General features: G+C 44.2%; 1 protein-coding gene and 2 long non-coding RNA genes across 3 annotated transcripts; 2 read left to right on the top strand and 1 right to left on the bottom strand.

The window, feature by feature from the left end:
• Positions 1-2,088: 2,088 nt before the first annotated feature.
• LOC132449452 (uncharacterized) lies at positions 2,089-3,101 on the bottom strand. The gene is made up of 2 exons (XR_009523582.1): positions 2,986-3,101; positions 2,089-2,885 (listed from the first exon to the last, which is right to left on the bottom strand). It is a non-coding gene; the product is annotated as an uncharacterized LOC132449452 (long non-coding RNA).
• LOC132449446 (uncharacterized) lies at positions 3,071-3,500 on the top strand. The gene is made up of 2 exons (XR_009523581.1): positions 3,071-3,185; positions 3,240-3,500. It is a non-coding gene; the product is annotated as an uncharacterized LOC132449446 (long non-coding RNA).
• A 9,635-nt stretch (positions 3,501-13,135) lies between these two features.
• On the top strand, positions 13,136-15,590 carry LOC132449437 (uncharacterized). Its single transcript, XM_060041079.1, has 2 exons — positions 13,136-14,089; positions 15,010-15,590. Exons 1-2 carry the CDS (start codon positions 13,265-13,267, stop codon positions 15,334-15,336), a joined length of 1,152 nt encoding a protein of 383 aa, XP_059897062.1. The 5' UTR covers positions 13,136-13,264; the 3' UTR covers positions 15,337-15,590.

The raw sequence follows: 15,590 nt of genomic DNA, 5'->3' as shown, positions 1-15,590 counted from the left end.
GAACATGTCCGAAAACTAATTTTAAGAGAGACGTTAACATAACAACTTATATAACAATAACAATAAAAATGTTACCTGTATTCGACAGGTGATATCTTTAGCTGACACACAGAGAGATAGAGGGAGAGACAGAGGGAGAAAGTTGAAGGGGGGGCTGTGAGAATTGAGATGGCAGAGGAAAGGAGAATACATGGACACATATGTAGAGAGGAAGAAAAGAGATGAGAGAAGCAAGAGTCAAGGAGAGAAATGTGAGATTATACAGTCACAAAAGTTTCAGTTGTGAGGACTTTTCTTCAATCCTTTCCTCCAATTGGTGGAGCTCTTCTTTTTTTCTTTTTGCCTTCGACGAAGTGTGTTGGACTTGGTGATAAGTTCAGCCATTTTGGACCCGGCCTTTCCCTCAGCCTGCTCAGCCAACTTGTCTGCGTCATTTCCCAGCGACTCACAAACACGGCTTAGTATGTCACGCTGGGTTCTTTGGTCCAAAAGCTCCTCCTCCACTGCCTTCCTCTTCAGAGCATTGTTTTTCCTTTCATTCTCCAGGTACAGTCTATACTGAGATCTTGCAGATGAGGCAGAGGCAAGGAGCTCCTTTGTCAGAGGCACTTTTAAAACACCCCCACAATTGCTGATCCGGTCACAGACTAATCGCAGTGATTCCAGCGATGTATCGTGGAGATCGCATGTTTCCACCTCTTTGTTGACGGAAAATCCTCTTTCAACAGTGGCTTGGCCATGGGACAGAAGAAGGAGTCTCTTGCAGAACTGTAGCAAGTCAGGGTAAGGCGTGCTGAGATTTGTGTGAAGAAACACATCAAGGCGGTCCTTCATCGGTTTAAAGGCCAGGAAACGTTCATCTCGTCCTTCCAATGAAGTCAAGGAAGCAAACTGCTGAATAATAACATCACCTACAATATTGACAAAGAAATTAAGACAAAATCATTAATAACATTTAAGTACATTTCAGTCTGCTTAACTGCCTATTATAAAAGTAGAACATCCTTAAAACAGGGCTTTCAATTGAATGACCTTTCCACTTCTATTGTCCCTACACATACTGTATATATTAATCTTACCAGCTGGAATGCCACCTGCCAATTTCTTTCCCTGAAGGAATGTTTGCACTACACTCTTCATTTGCTTTATGCACCACTCTGGTTCTTGGTGGATTCTTGTTGGATCAAGGCATGCAATTTGCCTAACCACTGGAAACTTTAAGGGGTATTTGTCCAGCAATTTCCCGACAATCCTAACAAGGCACTGCAAGCATTCTCTCCTGAAGGTTAGCACAGAGAGCTCCCCTATCTTGCTTCCTGGGTTGCTCTGAAGGGCCTGTTACGTATTTTAAGAACATGAGCTGCCCCCACATAGCCCCGAGGAAGCAGGACCAAACATATAAGCCGTAAATACTATACATAGCCACAAGGGGAGCAGGACCTTACTGAAGGCTGCAATAGCTGCTCCATCCACAGAAGGCAGCACCTCAGACAAGTGAGGAAGCCGAGGGTAATACGTCACACCGGCTCCGCCCACTTCACACAGGCCATGTGGATCTGACCATAATAGTCTACCGGAAAAAAAAAAACAGGCAGAAACTATCGGCAGCCCAGACTTAAGGGTTATAGCTTTGGTCAGCTGGGAGTCGCTCAGCACATGTTAGACACACTTCCCCTCCTTTTGCTCCATAGCTACCATACCGAAATACTTTAACAAATAAAGTAAGTTAAAAAGCGATCCGGATTGGACTACTTTCTTTGAAGAATGCTGCAGGCCTAACAAAAAGAGACCATTAATGTTCATACAAGGATATTTATTTGTCACATACATAGAGATACTTGGGTAAAACATGCTGAATTGATGTGGGTTGTGTGTGTGTGTGTGTGTGTGTGGCAGAGGTGGGGGCAAGTCACTCATGTGCAAGTCACAAGCAAGTCTCAAGTCATAACCTTCAAGGCTCAAGCAAGTCCCAAGTCACTGTGGTGAGAATCAAGCAAATCACAAGTCAAGTCATTGCTCAGGTCAAGCAAGTCACAAGTCAAGTCATACAAAAATCTGATGATCTAACCCAGTTTCCAAATTTAAAAATCGGTAAAGAGAGTGGTTCATTTTATTTCAACATTAACAATAACAATGTCTTAATATTAACAATAACTCAAACTATTCAAAACATTCCAAAACCATTATGTGAATAGTTTGAAAATGTTTTTATGATCATTACCTCGAACCTATGAACAGAATCAAATAGAACCTCTAGGTGGCTGTATACGAGAACAGTTCAAGTCAATAACTCAATCTCCCTAGATGTTGTAGAATATTATTTGCAACACATGGCATCAGACATGAAAAAAAAGAATATTTCAAAAGTAATATCACATACACATACTGTAGGAAGGGGAAATAGTAATACACAAGCCTGAAAGCTGGTAGCAATCTTGCTGCCTCGCAACATACATCGACTTACAATGCATTGCATTTGCAAAAAAATTAATTTGACAGTACTTTGTCACTGAGTTGTGAATGATGGGGTCACATTATCACCCCACCATGGCTGAACACACGTTCAACAGGTGCACTTGATGCAGGGACTGCCATAACTCTTACCTCCACCTTGAACAAAGAGGGGAGGGTGCGCCTGTTCATGGCCCAAAACTGAAGGCAGCTCTGTCCATCACACATGTCCAGGTAGTGGTTCAACTGAATTTGGGGACTGGAACTTGAACCCTCTTCACTTTTTTGCGGTATGCTGAGAACAGCCCAGTCTGACGCTCTGGCTCTGACGGTGTAATTTTACTTGAAAATTACTTGAAATCCTTATCATAACCCACTTACAGCCACTGAGTTAGAAGTAGCCTACTGACATGAAAATTAAACAAGTCAATCATCTGTGGAACGGGCAGGGCTCTAAAAACGACTGCCAATGATTTTCAGAACCACCAAGTGGCATTGGACAGTAAGTACGTCAATCAAACGGTCGTACTGCACTCCCCCGCTCCCCGCGAGTGACCCCTTCGTGCACGTACTCAAAGCTCGTGACCAAGAGCAAGCTTCTGTTTGTTGTTATCCTGCGGTAGCTACTGGAGCTAGCTAACTAGCTAATCCACATTTGGACCTAGCACTAGAAGACAACCCTAAACTCCAACCTAGCTAGCCTGGCTCACTCTCGCGCATCTGTGTTCGCGCTCGTGCGTGATTGCGCGTCCATGTACTTGGAATGGGTGGAGTCAGCGTTGAAGGAGAGGGGGTAGGACCATTTGAGTTGTGTATTTTCAAAATCTGCTGGCGTATCGCAAATCTCATATCCAACCTTTAATCTAACTTGTAAAAACTAATTTCGAGTCATCTGTCTCAAGTCTAAATCAAGTCTCAAGTCATGAAGACCAAGTCAAAGTCAAGTCGAGTCTTTTATCAGTGTTAGTCAAGCAAGTCTCAAGTCCTCAAATTTGCGACTCGAGTCTGACTCGAGTCAAGTCATGTGACTCGAGTCCCCCATGTCTGGTGTGTGGGGGTGGGGGGGGTTGATGGGATACGCGACTATTAGTTCAGGATGAGCTCAGGATGCATAATGTAAATGAAACTGACATGTTGCACATTTAAAACAATTCTAACAATTTAACCGGAGCAAGAGGTTTGGTATATTCTCATGGCTGTGGTTGAGTTTAAGCCAAGTTACCAAAGGCCTGGTGGTGAAGACAACTAAAGTTTGGAAGGTAACCATTAAAAACCACACAATTACGACAGCTATATTGCTTACCACAGAGGTGGTTAAATAATGCCAATTGTTACTCATTAATTTTCTACCCTTACAGTTAGAAGTAACTCTTTATTTGTGCCAACAGCACAATTCAGGCATGATATTGAAATAATGTGCACAGTAATTACCTTGATGGCAGATTCAGCACCCAGGCCGATGTCCACATTTTTAAGAGGGACCCAGTTCTTCTCATCAGACACCTGAATTGTGATCATTTGCAGTGAGCTTTGGCCCTGTAAAAGTTCCCTTTTCACAAATCGTTGCAGTAAACCCTTAAAAGCACAAGAAAAACTGTTAGTATTCCAGCCATACCTGTCAACTGCTACAGTTCAATCACATTCAAATGAAGACAGTAACTCTACAGTAATTACAATTCTTACCATCAGGAGTTCTTTCAGATCTTTAGCTAAAAAAGGCAGCACAGGCTCGTCGGTCTGATATTTGGTCAGGAATGGGTGGAAGCTTTGTGCAACTGACAAGAAGAACTGGAGCTTTGGAATTATTAACTTCCAAAGCTCATTCCGCGATGCCAAGATGTTATCATATGAGGCTGTGTTGGGGTTTGGCAACTTTTTCTTCTGAACTGCATCAATGTATGTTAAAAGCATGGGCCAAATGTCGACAGCTCTCTGCCACAGTGACATTTTCCACCCATCTATGGCCACAGAAAGGTCGGGGAAAGGTAGAAGATCCTGTGGTGCTGGTGTAATCTTCTCTACGGGCAGGAACATTGTGGAAGATGTAGTGCATAGCTCGCAACAGCTTGTCTACCTGCCATGTTGTGAATCCTGCCTTCATGGCATTGTGGAGGATGTGCAAGCCACAACTGCCAACACTGATGAGTTGTGCATCCCCATAAAGCTCTGAATGTTCGTTCTGAAGGAGCTTCATCATCTTGAGATTGACATTTGGGCCATCCATACTGACAGAGAGCAGGTGTCTCAAGTTGAGTTTTGCAACACATTCCTATGAATTGTCACAAAAAAATAAAATAAATTTGTTCCTTGGTTTTTGGTTATTCATAAAACTCTGCTAGACAGTAAATACAGTCGCAGTAGCTAAGCATCTGTCAATCATTTTTGCGTGATCGAAATTTAATTTGGTCATGATCTACCACATCCCAGGTGTTGACATCGCAGATTAAATGTTCCATGTCTTTTTAGGACTTCTCTAGAACCGCCACTGGGTGCAACGGATCACAAAACTCACGGTTCAAGTCACGTTTTTTTGCGTCACGGGTCGGATTATTTTCGGATCAACAACTAAAAAGATTAAAAAAAAACAATGTGACTTTGAATGAAATCTTCAAATGTGTAAAAACTAAATAAAGTGAAAAATTAGGTAATAATCCTGCTATTTTTAAGTATAGTAAATCTAAAAAAAAAATTGCTTGTGTCCGCGGATCACTTGCGTCATGAACCCTGAGAGTTGATCTGTTGCACCACTACATAAAATGTTCAATTAAGCAATATCACACGAGAGGGAGTGCTGTTGTACTGAATATCAGCAAGGCTGTGATTCGGTCGTATGTACGAGGCCGTAGGCCGAGTGCCAAAGATAATCACAGACTGTTGCTGAACTGTTGCCAAGCAACACATACACACACTAGCTAGCTAATAACATTCCCGCTACAGAACATTAACAGCGGAGTGATACATTTATAGTTAAAAGTCCTGGCGCTGTTATACTCTATAGCTGTGTTATAGTGCACTATATAGGGAATAGGGAACGAGAATTCGGACACTACGCTGAACATTTCTAAACGTCATTTGCTTCAGTAAATGCGCCGGGTATTTGTGTGACACAGACAGATGCGCCCACATCATGTAAACAAACCGGGCACTCACGACGAAAGCTGGAGGTTGTATTGATGTTGAATGTTACATTTCCTTGTTTAATTAATTTTGAATGCTAAATATTCTATGTCAAATCCCAAATAAATTGTTGACATTTCTAAACGAAAGCCGGAGACTCCATCATTAAATGCATTAGTTTTCGCGGTTATTCGGCTTATTCTTCTCCCCTGGAAAAATACAACCGCATTGCATTGTGGTATACGGGAGTAACATGTAGGGAACATCGTATGTACCCTATTTTAAGTCCACTATATAGTGCCCTATATAGTGGACCACTGAGAATTCGAACACCCTACAAAATGGCGTGCACCCTATTTAGTGCACTACATCCATGATAGGGAACGATTTCGAACACGGCTTATATCAGCACTCATGGAATGCCTCTTGTACAATCAAATTAATTGGTCGGAACTAACTGTTATATAAATAGGGATATAACGACGATAAGAAAGATTATTATTATTATTCACAGCCGTGCTGATATTCAGTACAACAGCACTCCCTCTCGTGTGATGTTGCTTAAACATAGAATAAATTATCCACTTACTTTAATGCTTTCCAGCAAGTCTTCAGCCGTTGCATGACCAAGGAACTGTGATCCAAAATATGAAGACGTCACACGGTCATCTTTCCAGACCGAACGTGAACATCCATCTGTTTCCTCTTAAGGGACTGGTTAAGAGACTCGTTGAACATTAGCACAAATGGCCCAGAATCATTGACGCTATTTGTGAGGAGTTTCCTTAAAATGCGGAGCAATTCCAAAACCGATCATATAGCCCGTTTTATCTTTGCCACACGCAACACTTTCGGCTATTTGGGAGTCGGGGAACGAACACTGCCTGTAACCCAGGTTACTAGGCCTTATCAGAAGACCAGTTTCAGTTAATTGATTAGATCAATAAATTAATAAGATAGATAAGATAAATAGATAAATAAATAGGGGTTGTTTTAAAATAATCTTCCATAATATGAATAGGATTTATGATTGAAATCCTAAATATGTCAATAAAAAGATTAATATACATAAGGTTATTTATATCTGTTTAAAAATAATATTTGGTTTATTTCAAATGTGGCGAATGTGCCTTTCTCAAAGTGTACAAGATTCGGGTGACATGAGGAGTTCACGTAAGGCAACTTAGCGTAACCAATCAGACACCGTCAAGGATTCATGATTGAAATCCTAAATATGTCAATAAATAGATTAAAAAGATGAATGTACACAAGGTTATTTATATCGGTTTAAAAATAATATTTTGTTCATTTCAAATGTGGCGAATGTGCCCTTCTCAAAATGTCCAAGATTCGGGTGACATGAGGAGTTCAGGTAAAACTACGTAGCGTAGCCAATCAGACACCGTCAAGGTGTACGTGCCGTTTCTCTCTCTATGCCGGACCGTTGTCGAGGTGGCGGCATGCAAACTTTCTCTTGAAGGAAATTATTGTTGCGAGAGCCAGATATATCCCTCATCATCATCCTCATCGTCATCCGCTTATCCGGGGTCGGGTCGCGGGGGGAGCAGCTCAAGCAGGGGGCCCCAGACTTCCCTTTCCCGGGCCACATTGACCAGCTCTGACGGGGGGATCCCGAGGCGTTCCCAGGCCAGTGTTGAGATATAATCTCTCCACCTAGTCCTGGGTCTTCCCCGAGGTCTCCTCCCCACTGGACGTGCCTGAAACACCTCCCAAGGAAGGCGCCCAGTGGGCATCCTTACCAGATGCCCGAACCACCTCAGCTGACTCCTTTCTAAGTAAAGGAGCAGCGGCTCTAATCCGAGTTCCTCACGGATGGCTGAGCTTCTCACCCTATCCCTAAGGGAGACGCCAGCCACCCTTCTGAGAAAACTCATCTCGGCCGCTTGTACCCGCGATCTCATCCTTTCGGTCATCACCCAGCCCTCATGACCATAGGTGAGGATAGGAACGAAGATCGACCGGTAGATCGAGAGCTTTGCCTTGCGGCTCAGCTCTCTTTTCGTTACAACGGTGCGGTAAAGCGAACGCAATACCGCCCCCGCTGCTCCGATTCTCCGGCCAATCTCACGCTCCATAGTACCCTCACTCGCGAACAAGACCCCGAGGTACTTGAACTCCTTCACTTGGGCTAAGGACTCATTTCCTACCCGGAGTAAGCAATCCACCGGTTTCCTGCTAAGAGTCATGGCCTCAGATTTAGCGGTGCTGATCCTCATCCCAGCCGCTTCACACTCGGCCGCCAGCCGATCCAGTGAGTGCTGAAGGTCACAGGCCGATGATCCAATGAGGACCACATCATCTGCAAAAAGCAGTGACGAGATCCTCAGACCACCGAACTGCAACCCCTCCCCACCACGACTACGCCTCGATATCCTGTCCATGTATATCACAAACAGGATTGGTGACAAGGCGCAGCCCTGGCGGAGACCAGCACCCACTGAGAACGAAACTGACTGGCTGCCGAGAACACGAACACAGCTCTCGCTTTGGGAGTACAAAGATTGGATGGCCCTGAGGATAGACCCCCTTACCCCATACTCCCGCAGCACCTCCCACAGTTTCTCCCGGGGGACCCGGTCATACGCCTTCTCCAGATCCACAAAACACATGTAGACCGGATGGGCATACTCCCAGGCCCCCTCCAGGATCCTTGCGAGAGTGAAGAGCTGGTCCGTAGTTCCACGCCCGGGGCGAAAACCGCATTGTTCCTCTTCAACCTTTCCAGCACCTTGGAGTAGACTTTACCAGGGAGGCTGAGAAGTGTGATACCCCGGTAATTGGCACACACTCTCTGGTCCCCCTTTTTGAACAGGGGAACCACCACCCCGGTTTGCCACTCCTTTGGCACTGTACCCGACTCCCACGCGATGTTGAATAGGCGTGTCAACCATGACAGCCCCTCAACACCCAGAGCCTTTAGCATTTCTGGCTGGATCTCATCAATCCCTGGGGCTTTGCCACTGCGGAGATGTTTGACTACCTCAGTGACCTCCACCAGGGAAATTGACGACGACATACCATCAACCTCGAGCTCTGCCTCCAACATAGAGGGCGTGTTATTCGGATTCAGGAGTTCCTCAAAGTGTTCCTTCCAACGTCCGACGACCTCCTCAGTTGAGGTCAACAGAGTCCCATCCTTACTGTACACAGCTTGGATGGTTCCCCGTTTCCCCCTCCTGAGGTGCCGGATAGTCTTCCAGAAACACTTTGGTGCCGACCAAAAGTCCTTCTCCATGGCCTCTCCGAACTTCTCCCACACCCGCTGCTTAGCCTCCGACACGGCAGCCGCTGCAGCCCTTCGAGCCTGTCGGTACCCTGCAACCGAGTCAGGAGTCCTCCAGGATATCATATCCCGGAAGGCCTCCTTCTTCAGTCGGACGGCTTCCCTGACCACCGGTGTCCACCACGGTGTCCGAGGGTTACCGCCCCTTGAGGAGCCTAAGACCCTGAGGCCACAGCTAGCCACCGCAGCTTCAGCAATGGAGGCTTTGAACACCGCCCACTCCGGCTCAATGCCCCCAACCTCCACAGGAATGCCAGAAAAGCTCCGCCGGAGGTGTGAGTTGAAGATACCTAGGACGGGGGCCTCCTCCAGACGTTCCCAGTTCACCCGCACTACTCGTTTGGGCTTACCAGGTCTATCCGGAAATTTCCCCCATTCCCTGATCCAACTCACAACCAGATGGTGGTCGGTTGACAGTTCCGCCCCTCTCTTTACCCGAGTGTCCAAAACATGCGGCCTCAGATCAGATGACACGATCACGAAATCGATCATCGATCTTCGGCCTAGGGTACTCTGGTACCAGGTACACTTATGAGCACCCTTATGTTCGAACATGGTGTTTGTTATGGATAATCCATGACAGATATATCCCAACGTTTGAATAATTATCGGAGGCGCAGAGAACAACGTTTTTTTGTTGTTGCAGGGGTTGACACTAAAGGTACGGCCACACCAGACGCGTATCTCGCATACTTTTTACGCGAGATACGCACGTATAATGTTGCTTGACCATTTTGTGTCAAAAATGGTCGCATACGCGCAATACGCGCTATACCTGTCCCTGAGTGACTTCCACCTCCTGCGACATACGTCCACTGACAAGAACATATATACATATTAAGTTGTGTAACCTGACAAGCGGGACAGTCTGTTGTAGTAGTATAACTTAATATTACTGCTAACTGGTGCTACCGCTAACCGGCGCTAACTTTTTTCATAGTAGAACACAACCGATAGCTGAAGCCAAGCAAAATACACACACACACACACACACACACACACACCAGGAACGCCAATATCCTCTGCCACGTCGACCCACGCCCTCCCTGTTTTGTTCCTGTCCCTGTACGACACCATCGTGGTGTCGTACAGGACAGGACGGCCGCACACGGCGACGATGATATTTTGATCCACCTCCATTTCTGTTCGTGTAGTGTCTTTAGTGTTGATCAGCAGAGAAATAGTCCGCCAAGACGTTGAGGTTGCTTAGTAACCAGAGACTCTGTCCATGCAAGTGAACGGAGCGTTCCCTCTTCGTCATAACTATCAAACCAAACATCCTTCACATTCACCGAGCGAACATTATGAAAGTAAAATGCACATTTCTCGCTAGAAATGTTTCCATAAAAGCATTTAATGGCGTAACTATGTTACTATTTCCACACAGAATAAAGAAAGATGTCGGCCGTATGCTTCTGTCCAAGCTCACTACTCTCTGCCAGTGACGTCGGGTCAAGCTCAACGCTGATTGGGCAACATGGCTAATCGTCATGCGTATGAGCGTAAAAAGTTCAATTTTTTGAACTCTTGAAATGTACGCGATATACGCGCGTATAGCGCGTAAATATACGCGCCTACAATGTTGCTTATACGCGTATTACGCGTAATACGCGCGTAAACCAATGGTTCCCTATGGAAAAAATGGCGATTTCATGCGTGAAGTACGCGAAATACGCGTCTGGTGTGGCCGCACCTTTAGGTTTCAAAAGCACTTGCCCATCGGGCAAGTAAAGGTCAGGTTCAACTTGCCCGAATGTAATGTGTAGGGAAAAACGGTCTGTCTAGTTACTGGACCAGATGAAATGAGACGGAGAGGTAATAAAGTCTATCGGCACGAGGACCTTGGATTTATTAAGTAAAGTGGCAACGGTTATACAGAGTCATAAAGCGTGAGAGATCGAATATGTCTAAGTCCCTAATCAGCGCTGATGGTTCGTCCAGAGCTTCGCCTCCGTGGAAGGTCTGCTGCAGAAGAAGGTGATGAGTTCCTGTGTGATACACTCTTATGCTGTATCCTCCTCTCGATGAGGTGTGTGCGTTTGAGATGTGTATGGTTCTGTGTGTTTTTGCTTGACCTTGCCTCCCAGGCCTTAGTGTATGCCTGTGTATCTTCTTGTGTTCTTCCTAACGGGGGAGAGCTTCACAGAGTCTCCTGTTTGTGACTCTCCCGTTCTTGAGGATGACTGGTGCATTGTCTGAGTGTACAACATCTGCCTGGCTGAGAAATGGGGCCTTCGGCTCCGGCCTTGACCTGACTATATATTATGTGTGTGTTATGTGTTAAAAGTTGACTATATTGTAATGTGACTGCCATGTGGTGTGCTCTTCAGGCTAGGGTAGGAGTTAGCTATATTTATAATGTACATGTGATGTACTCAGCAGGTTATTTTGCCCAACAAATGTTCACTTGCCCAAATTATAATCAGAATCGTGAACGGGCATCTTTTTGCCTGGCACCCGGCCTGGTTTTGGGGGGGCTCAGAAAAATCATGTTAGCTTCCACACATGTTGTGTTTAAAAAATAACAAACTTCTCTTTGTTTACTTATTTATCGCGCGGTCACATCGTGCCATGAAGTGATTTCAGTCCACCGTTCCAACCTATTAAAGCTATCGCCAAGTTATATGTAGACCTGCAAGATTTTATGCAAATGTACATAACTAAATGTCAGAGGTAGTAGCAAAGATATGTCTTTTTAACTTTCAAGTTTCTTGTAGCTCTAACTGAATAATCACAATCGCGTTTCTTGTAGGGTTGTCAGTCACGATACTGGATTTTCTAACTTCAACACTATTCCTGGAAAAAGATCGATATTCTATACCATTTTTGATATCAGGGGAAAAGTTTTTTTCAGGAAAGAACATACCCAAAGTAAATAGATTATATCTCCACAACTGCAAGGGCGATAATGTCATCTTTGGGCCAAAAGAAAGATTGTTGTGCAAGTGAAATATTCAATGGGGATAATACTTGGTTAAAGTGAATAAAGCCATGGAACACAGCATAAGTGGAAGATAACATTTCCACCTGAAATAATTATCAGTATCAGTTGGTCGTTATCTGTTGGGAGCGCTGTCTTACTATGAGACACAAATAAAGGTAGATATCTTACAATTTAGACACTTGACACCTCTATTTAAAGTTCAGGGCAATCGAATGCACCAAGCCAAACACTCGCAAATAAATATATGGCCACTAGATTGCGCTGAAGAATATGTTTTCTGATTGAAGGCAATTTACCTATTTCCTAAGAAACCTTCTCTTATTCATTGATTGAAAACACCATGTTAAGTTGCAAAATTTGGCCCAGATACTGGATAACCTGTTTATGTTGGTTTTATTCGATCAGAATCAACTTTGTGGACAAAAATCACAAAGGTAATACTTCATTTTTGGTTATTACAAGAAAAGGGGACGTTTCTTCTTAAGTTGTTATTTGCGAGTTTTAGTCACAGAATGATATGGTTTGGACTGTTGGAATAAGTGGAGGCTCAGCTTTCATGTAATATATACAGTAGTTTGTGAGGGTCCAATTTCGTGAAAAAGATCGCTATTGCTGTGTGCATGTGCACGGTTATGAAACCCAAAACCGTGTTCTTGACTTCCTTGATAATTTGCCTCAATCCAAAGTACTTCCAAACTGCACTCCTCCATCACTACTCCATTTAACTTCTACCTAAACCGTTCGCGGAGGTGCTGCACTTGAGATGTTAGCTGTGTTGGCTAACCTGTAGCACTGCCAGAGACCGCACTGCGAGTGAGTGACAGAAGGCGGGGCTATATTCGCACTGAAGCGATGCGTGTCTGTTAACTCGCTTTCCGAGAGAAGAGAAGACAGCGCGCTGATCAATTGCAAATACTTCTATTTTGTGTGGTTTTGAGGAACAAAAGGTTGTTCTGCAGTTTCTAAAAACATTTGAATAAATAGCTTTTATATTAACATCCACCCAAAATCCACTTGCCCGTTCGGGCAACCAGAATAAATCTCAACTTGCCCAAACATTTTACTTGCCCCGGGCAAGCGGGCAACCGTTAGTGTCAACCCCTGTGTTGCTTTGGTTGATTAGTGGACCTTGTTTGTGACGGAAACGAAGGAGAACGTGAGTTGGTTATTAACAACTATAGCGCTAGCTCATGCCATTAGCCACTGTAATACTTCGTTGCATATTCGTTATACTTCGTTGCTTATTACTGAACTCCCGTGTCCCTGTCTTTTCAAAAGCGGAACCTGGACTGATGAGAGCAGTGTATTCTACGGAGCCCCCCAAGGGACATGGAGGAAAAAAAAATAATTGGTCGAAAAAAAAAAAAAAAATTTGGTTTGCGAGATTTCGCAAACCAACTTCTGGGTCAGAATTTAACTTCCGGGTCAGAGGAAAACCAACCACAACGATGGAGTTCGGGAGATTCATCGATGTTTATTTTGAGCTTGGCCTCAAATATTCGGACATCAAAGCCATACTTGCCAGTAGGCACGCTTTCCAGATAAGTGAGAGACATCTCAAGAGGATACTGCGAGATAGGGGACACTCTCGCCGCAAGGCATACTCTGACCTGTCGGTCCTGGTTGATTTTATTAGCCACCAACTGCAGTACTCCGGACAGCTTCACGGGTACCGATGGATGTACGCTAAATGCAGGGAGCATGGACTGCGTGTGAGGAAAGAGGATGTGCGGTTGTTGTTAAAAGAGCTCGATCCAAGAGGAGTGTCAAGAAGGCTAGCGAGACGTCTCAGACGACGAAACTACTTCTCTAAAGGGCCGAACTTCATATGGCACATTGACTCTTATGATAAACTTAAGCCATATGGCATTTGTATCAATGGAAGTATTGATGGCTTCTCAAGGAAAATGATTTGGCTCAATGCTTACACGACAAGCAGTGACCCAAAGTTGATCGGAGGGTATTACATAGAAGCAGTGCAGCGTTTGGGTGGCTGTCCCAGAGTTGTGCGCGGCGATCTTGGAACCGAAAATGGCTACGTCAGAGGCTTTCAGCGTTTCCTCGTCCCCATCCAGCCAGACTGCACCATTGACAGTTACTTGGAGGGAGCCAGCACCGCCAATCAGAGGATTGAATATTGGTGGGGTTTTCTCTGTAGGGAGTGCATGGAGTTCTGCTTAACTTTGTTTGCAGACCTCAGAGACAACGGTTTCTTTGATGGTGGGTTTCTGGATAAAGGTCTCCTTCAGTTTTGTTGCATGGGACTCATCCAGGTGAGTAAATTAATTATCTATATATTTTTTCATGTGTATATATGTGTAGCTTATGTGAGTGAGATATGAGGGGTAGGATTAGAGGAAGAAGAGGAAAAGTAGAAAAGGGAGAGATAAACAGAGGAGTTGACAGAGAGGGACATGAGAGGAAGAGACAGGTTGGGGGGGATGAGGGTGAATGCTACAATGTTGTGCTTGATTTAATTTGGTAGGCTAATCGCACTAGTGCGACAGGTTGTTAATGAACAGATGCTGTCTTTGAGACACAGAGAGGATGATGCACGCCACTGCTTAGAGGGCTCAAAATTAACAATCACCAAACTGGGTAAAGTAGTCGTTGTTGAGTCCAGCCGCCACTTTGGCTGGACACATCTTGTCCTTCAGCTGCAGAGAGCTGAGAGCAGTCAACAGTAACCTATAGACACATTTTGAAATAAGCCATTGAAGAACTACTCCGAAAACATACACAACAACCTATTTAATTCATCCTAAATTGCAGAAATCGGTTTACTAATTAATTAAATAGGCAGTGTTCAATGTATAAAGTTTGTTTTTAATTAAAAGGAAATGTTCTAAAAATGTTTAGCATTAATATAATAATTATGTGTATACATAAACAATATACAGATATAGACATTCATATTATTGTTCTATGGGGGGGGGGGAAACAATTCTGAATCAGCAAAAGTTGCTATTGGCAGGTTAGACTCTTGTCCAAATAAGTGCAATTTTCTACAATTATTACTGCACACAAGGATATAATATTGATTGTGAATCTCAAATGTATTTTTATGCTACTGAATTTTTGTGCTTGCTGGCACCAGTGCTACCACTTAAAAAAAATCTGCGAACAGCCCTGGATATGCATTTATAGTTCTTCCTTAATGTATTTACTGTTTTTATATTCTTGCTTTTAACAGGATGAGTTGGATGACACTGCACAGGTTTGGAACACACACACCATCAGGCCATCGAAAAATCCTAACGTCCCCAGCGGTCGGCCGAACGTGATGTTTGCAGTACCTGAACTCTATGGGACAAGAGACTTCCTTTCCCCAATTGAAGATGGTGAATTTCAACTGTGCAAAAACGAATGCATCTTTCGCCAGACCAAACCGTGTGATCCAGATCTGTATGAACTATGCAACATCTTTATGGCTGAGTCCAATCTCACCCTAGCAACAGATCCATATCAGGCAGTGAACTTGTACATGCACCTCAGAGAGGCCATCAGGGCATGTGTGTAGGTCAGGCGTATTTTGTGGTCACATATGTAAATAATTCACCTTGCTGTTCTGTTCCTTTTATAAGTTTGTGGTCACATATGTAAATAATTCACCTTGCTGTTCTTTTCCTTTTATAAGTTTCCTTTAAAGGTCCCATGACATGAAAATCTCACTTTATGAGATTTTCTAACATAAATATGAGTTCCCCTAGCCTGCCTATGGTCCCCCAGTGGCTAAAACTTGCATTTGGTGTAAAACGAGCACTAGCTGTTCTG

Source organism: Gadus macrocephalus, chromosome 2, assembly GCF_031168955.1.
Source record: "Gadus macrocephalus chromosome 2, ASM3116895v1".
NCBI lineage: Eukaryota > Metazoa > Chordata > Actinopteri > Gadiformes > Gadidae > Gadus > Gadus macrocephalus.
This window is presented reverse-complemented; position numbering and strand designations above follow the sequence as displayed.

What these genes read in the sequence shown, in the direction of transcription:
- LOC132449437 (XM_060041079.1), top strand. Translation starts at nt 13,265, where the DNA reads ATGGAGTTCGGGAGATTCATCGATGTTTATTTTGAGCTTGGCCTCAAA. An exon ending in GTTGCATGGGACTCATCCAG is followed by an intron (nt 14,090 to 15,009) that starts GTGAGTAAATTA and finishes TGCTTTTAACAG; the next exon opens with GATGAGTTGGATGACACTGC.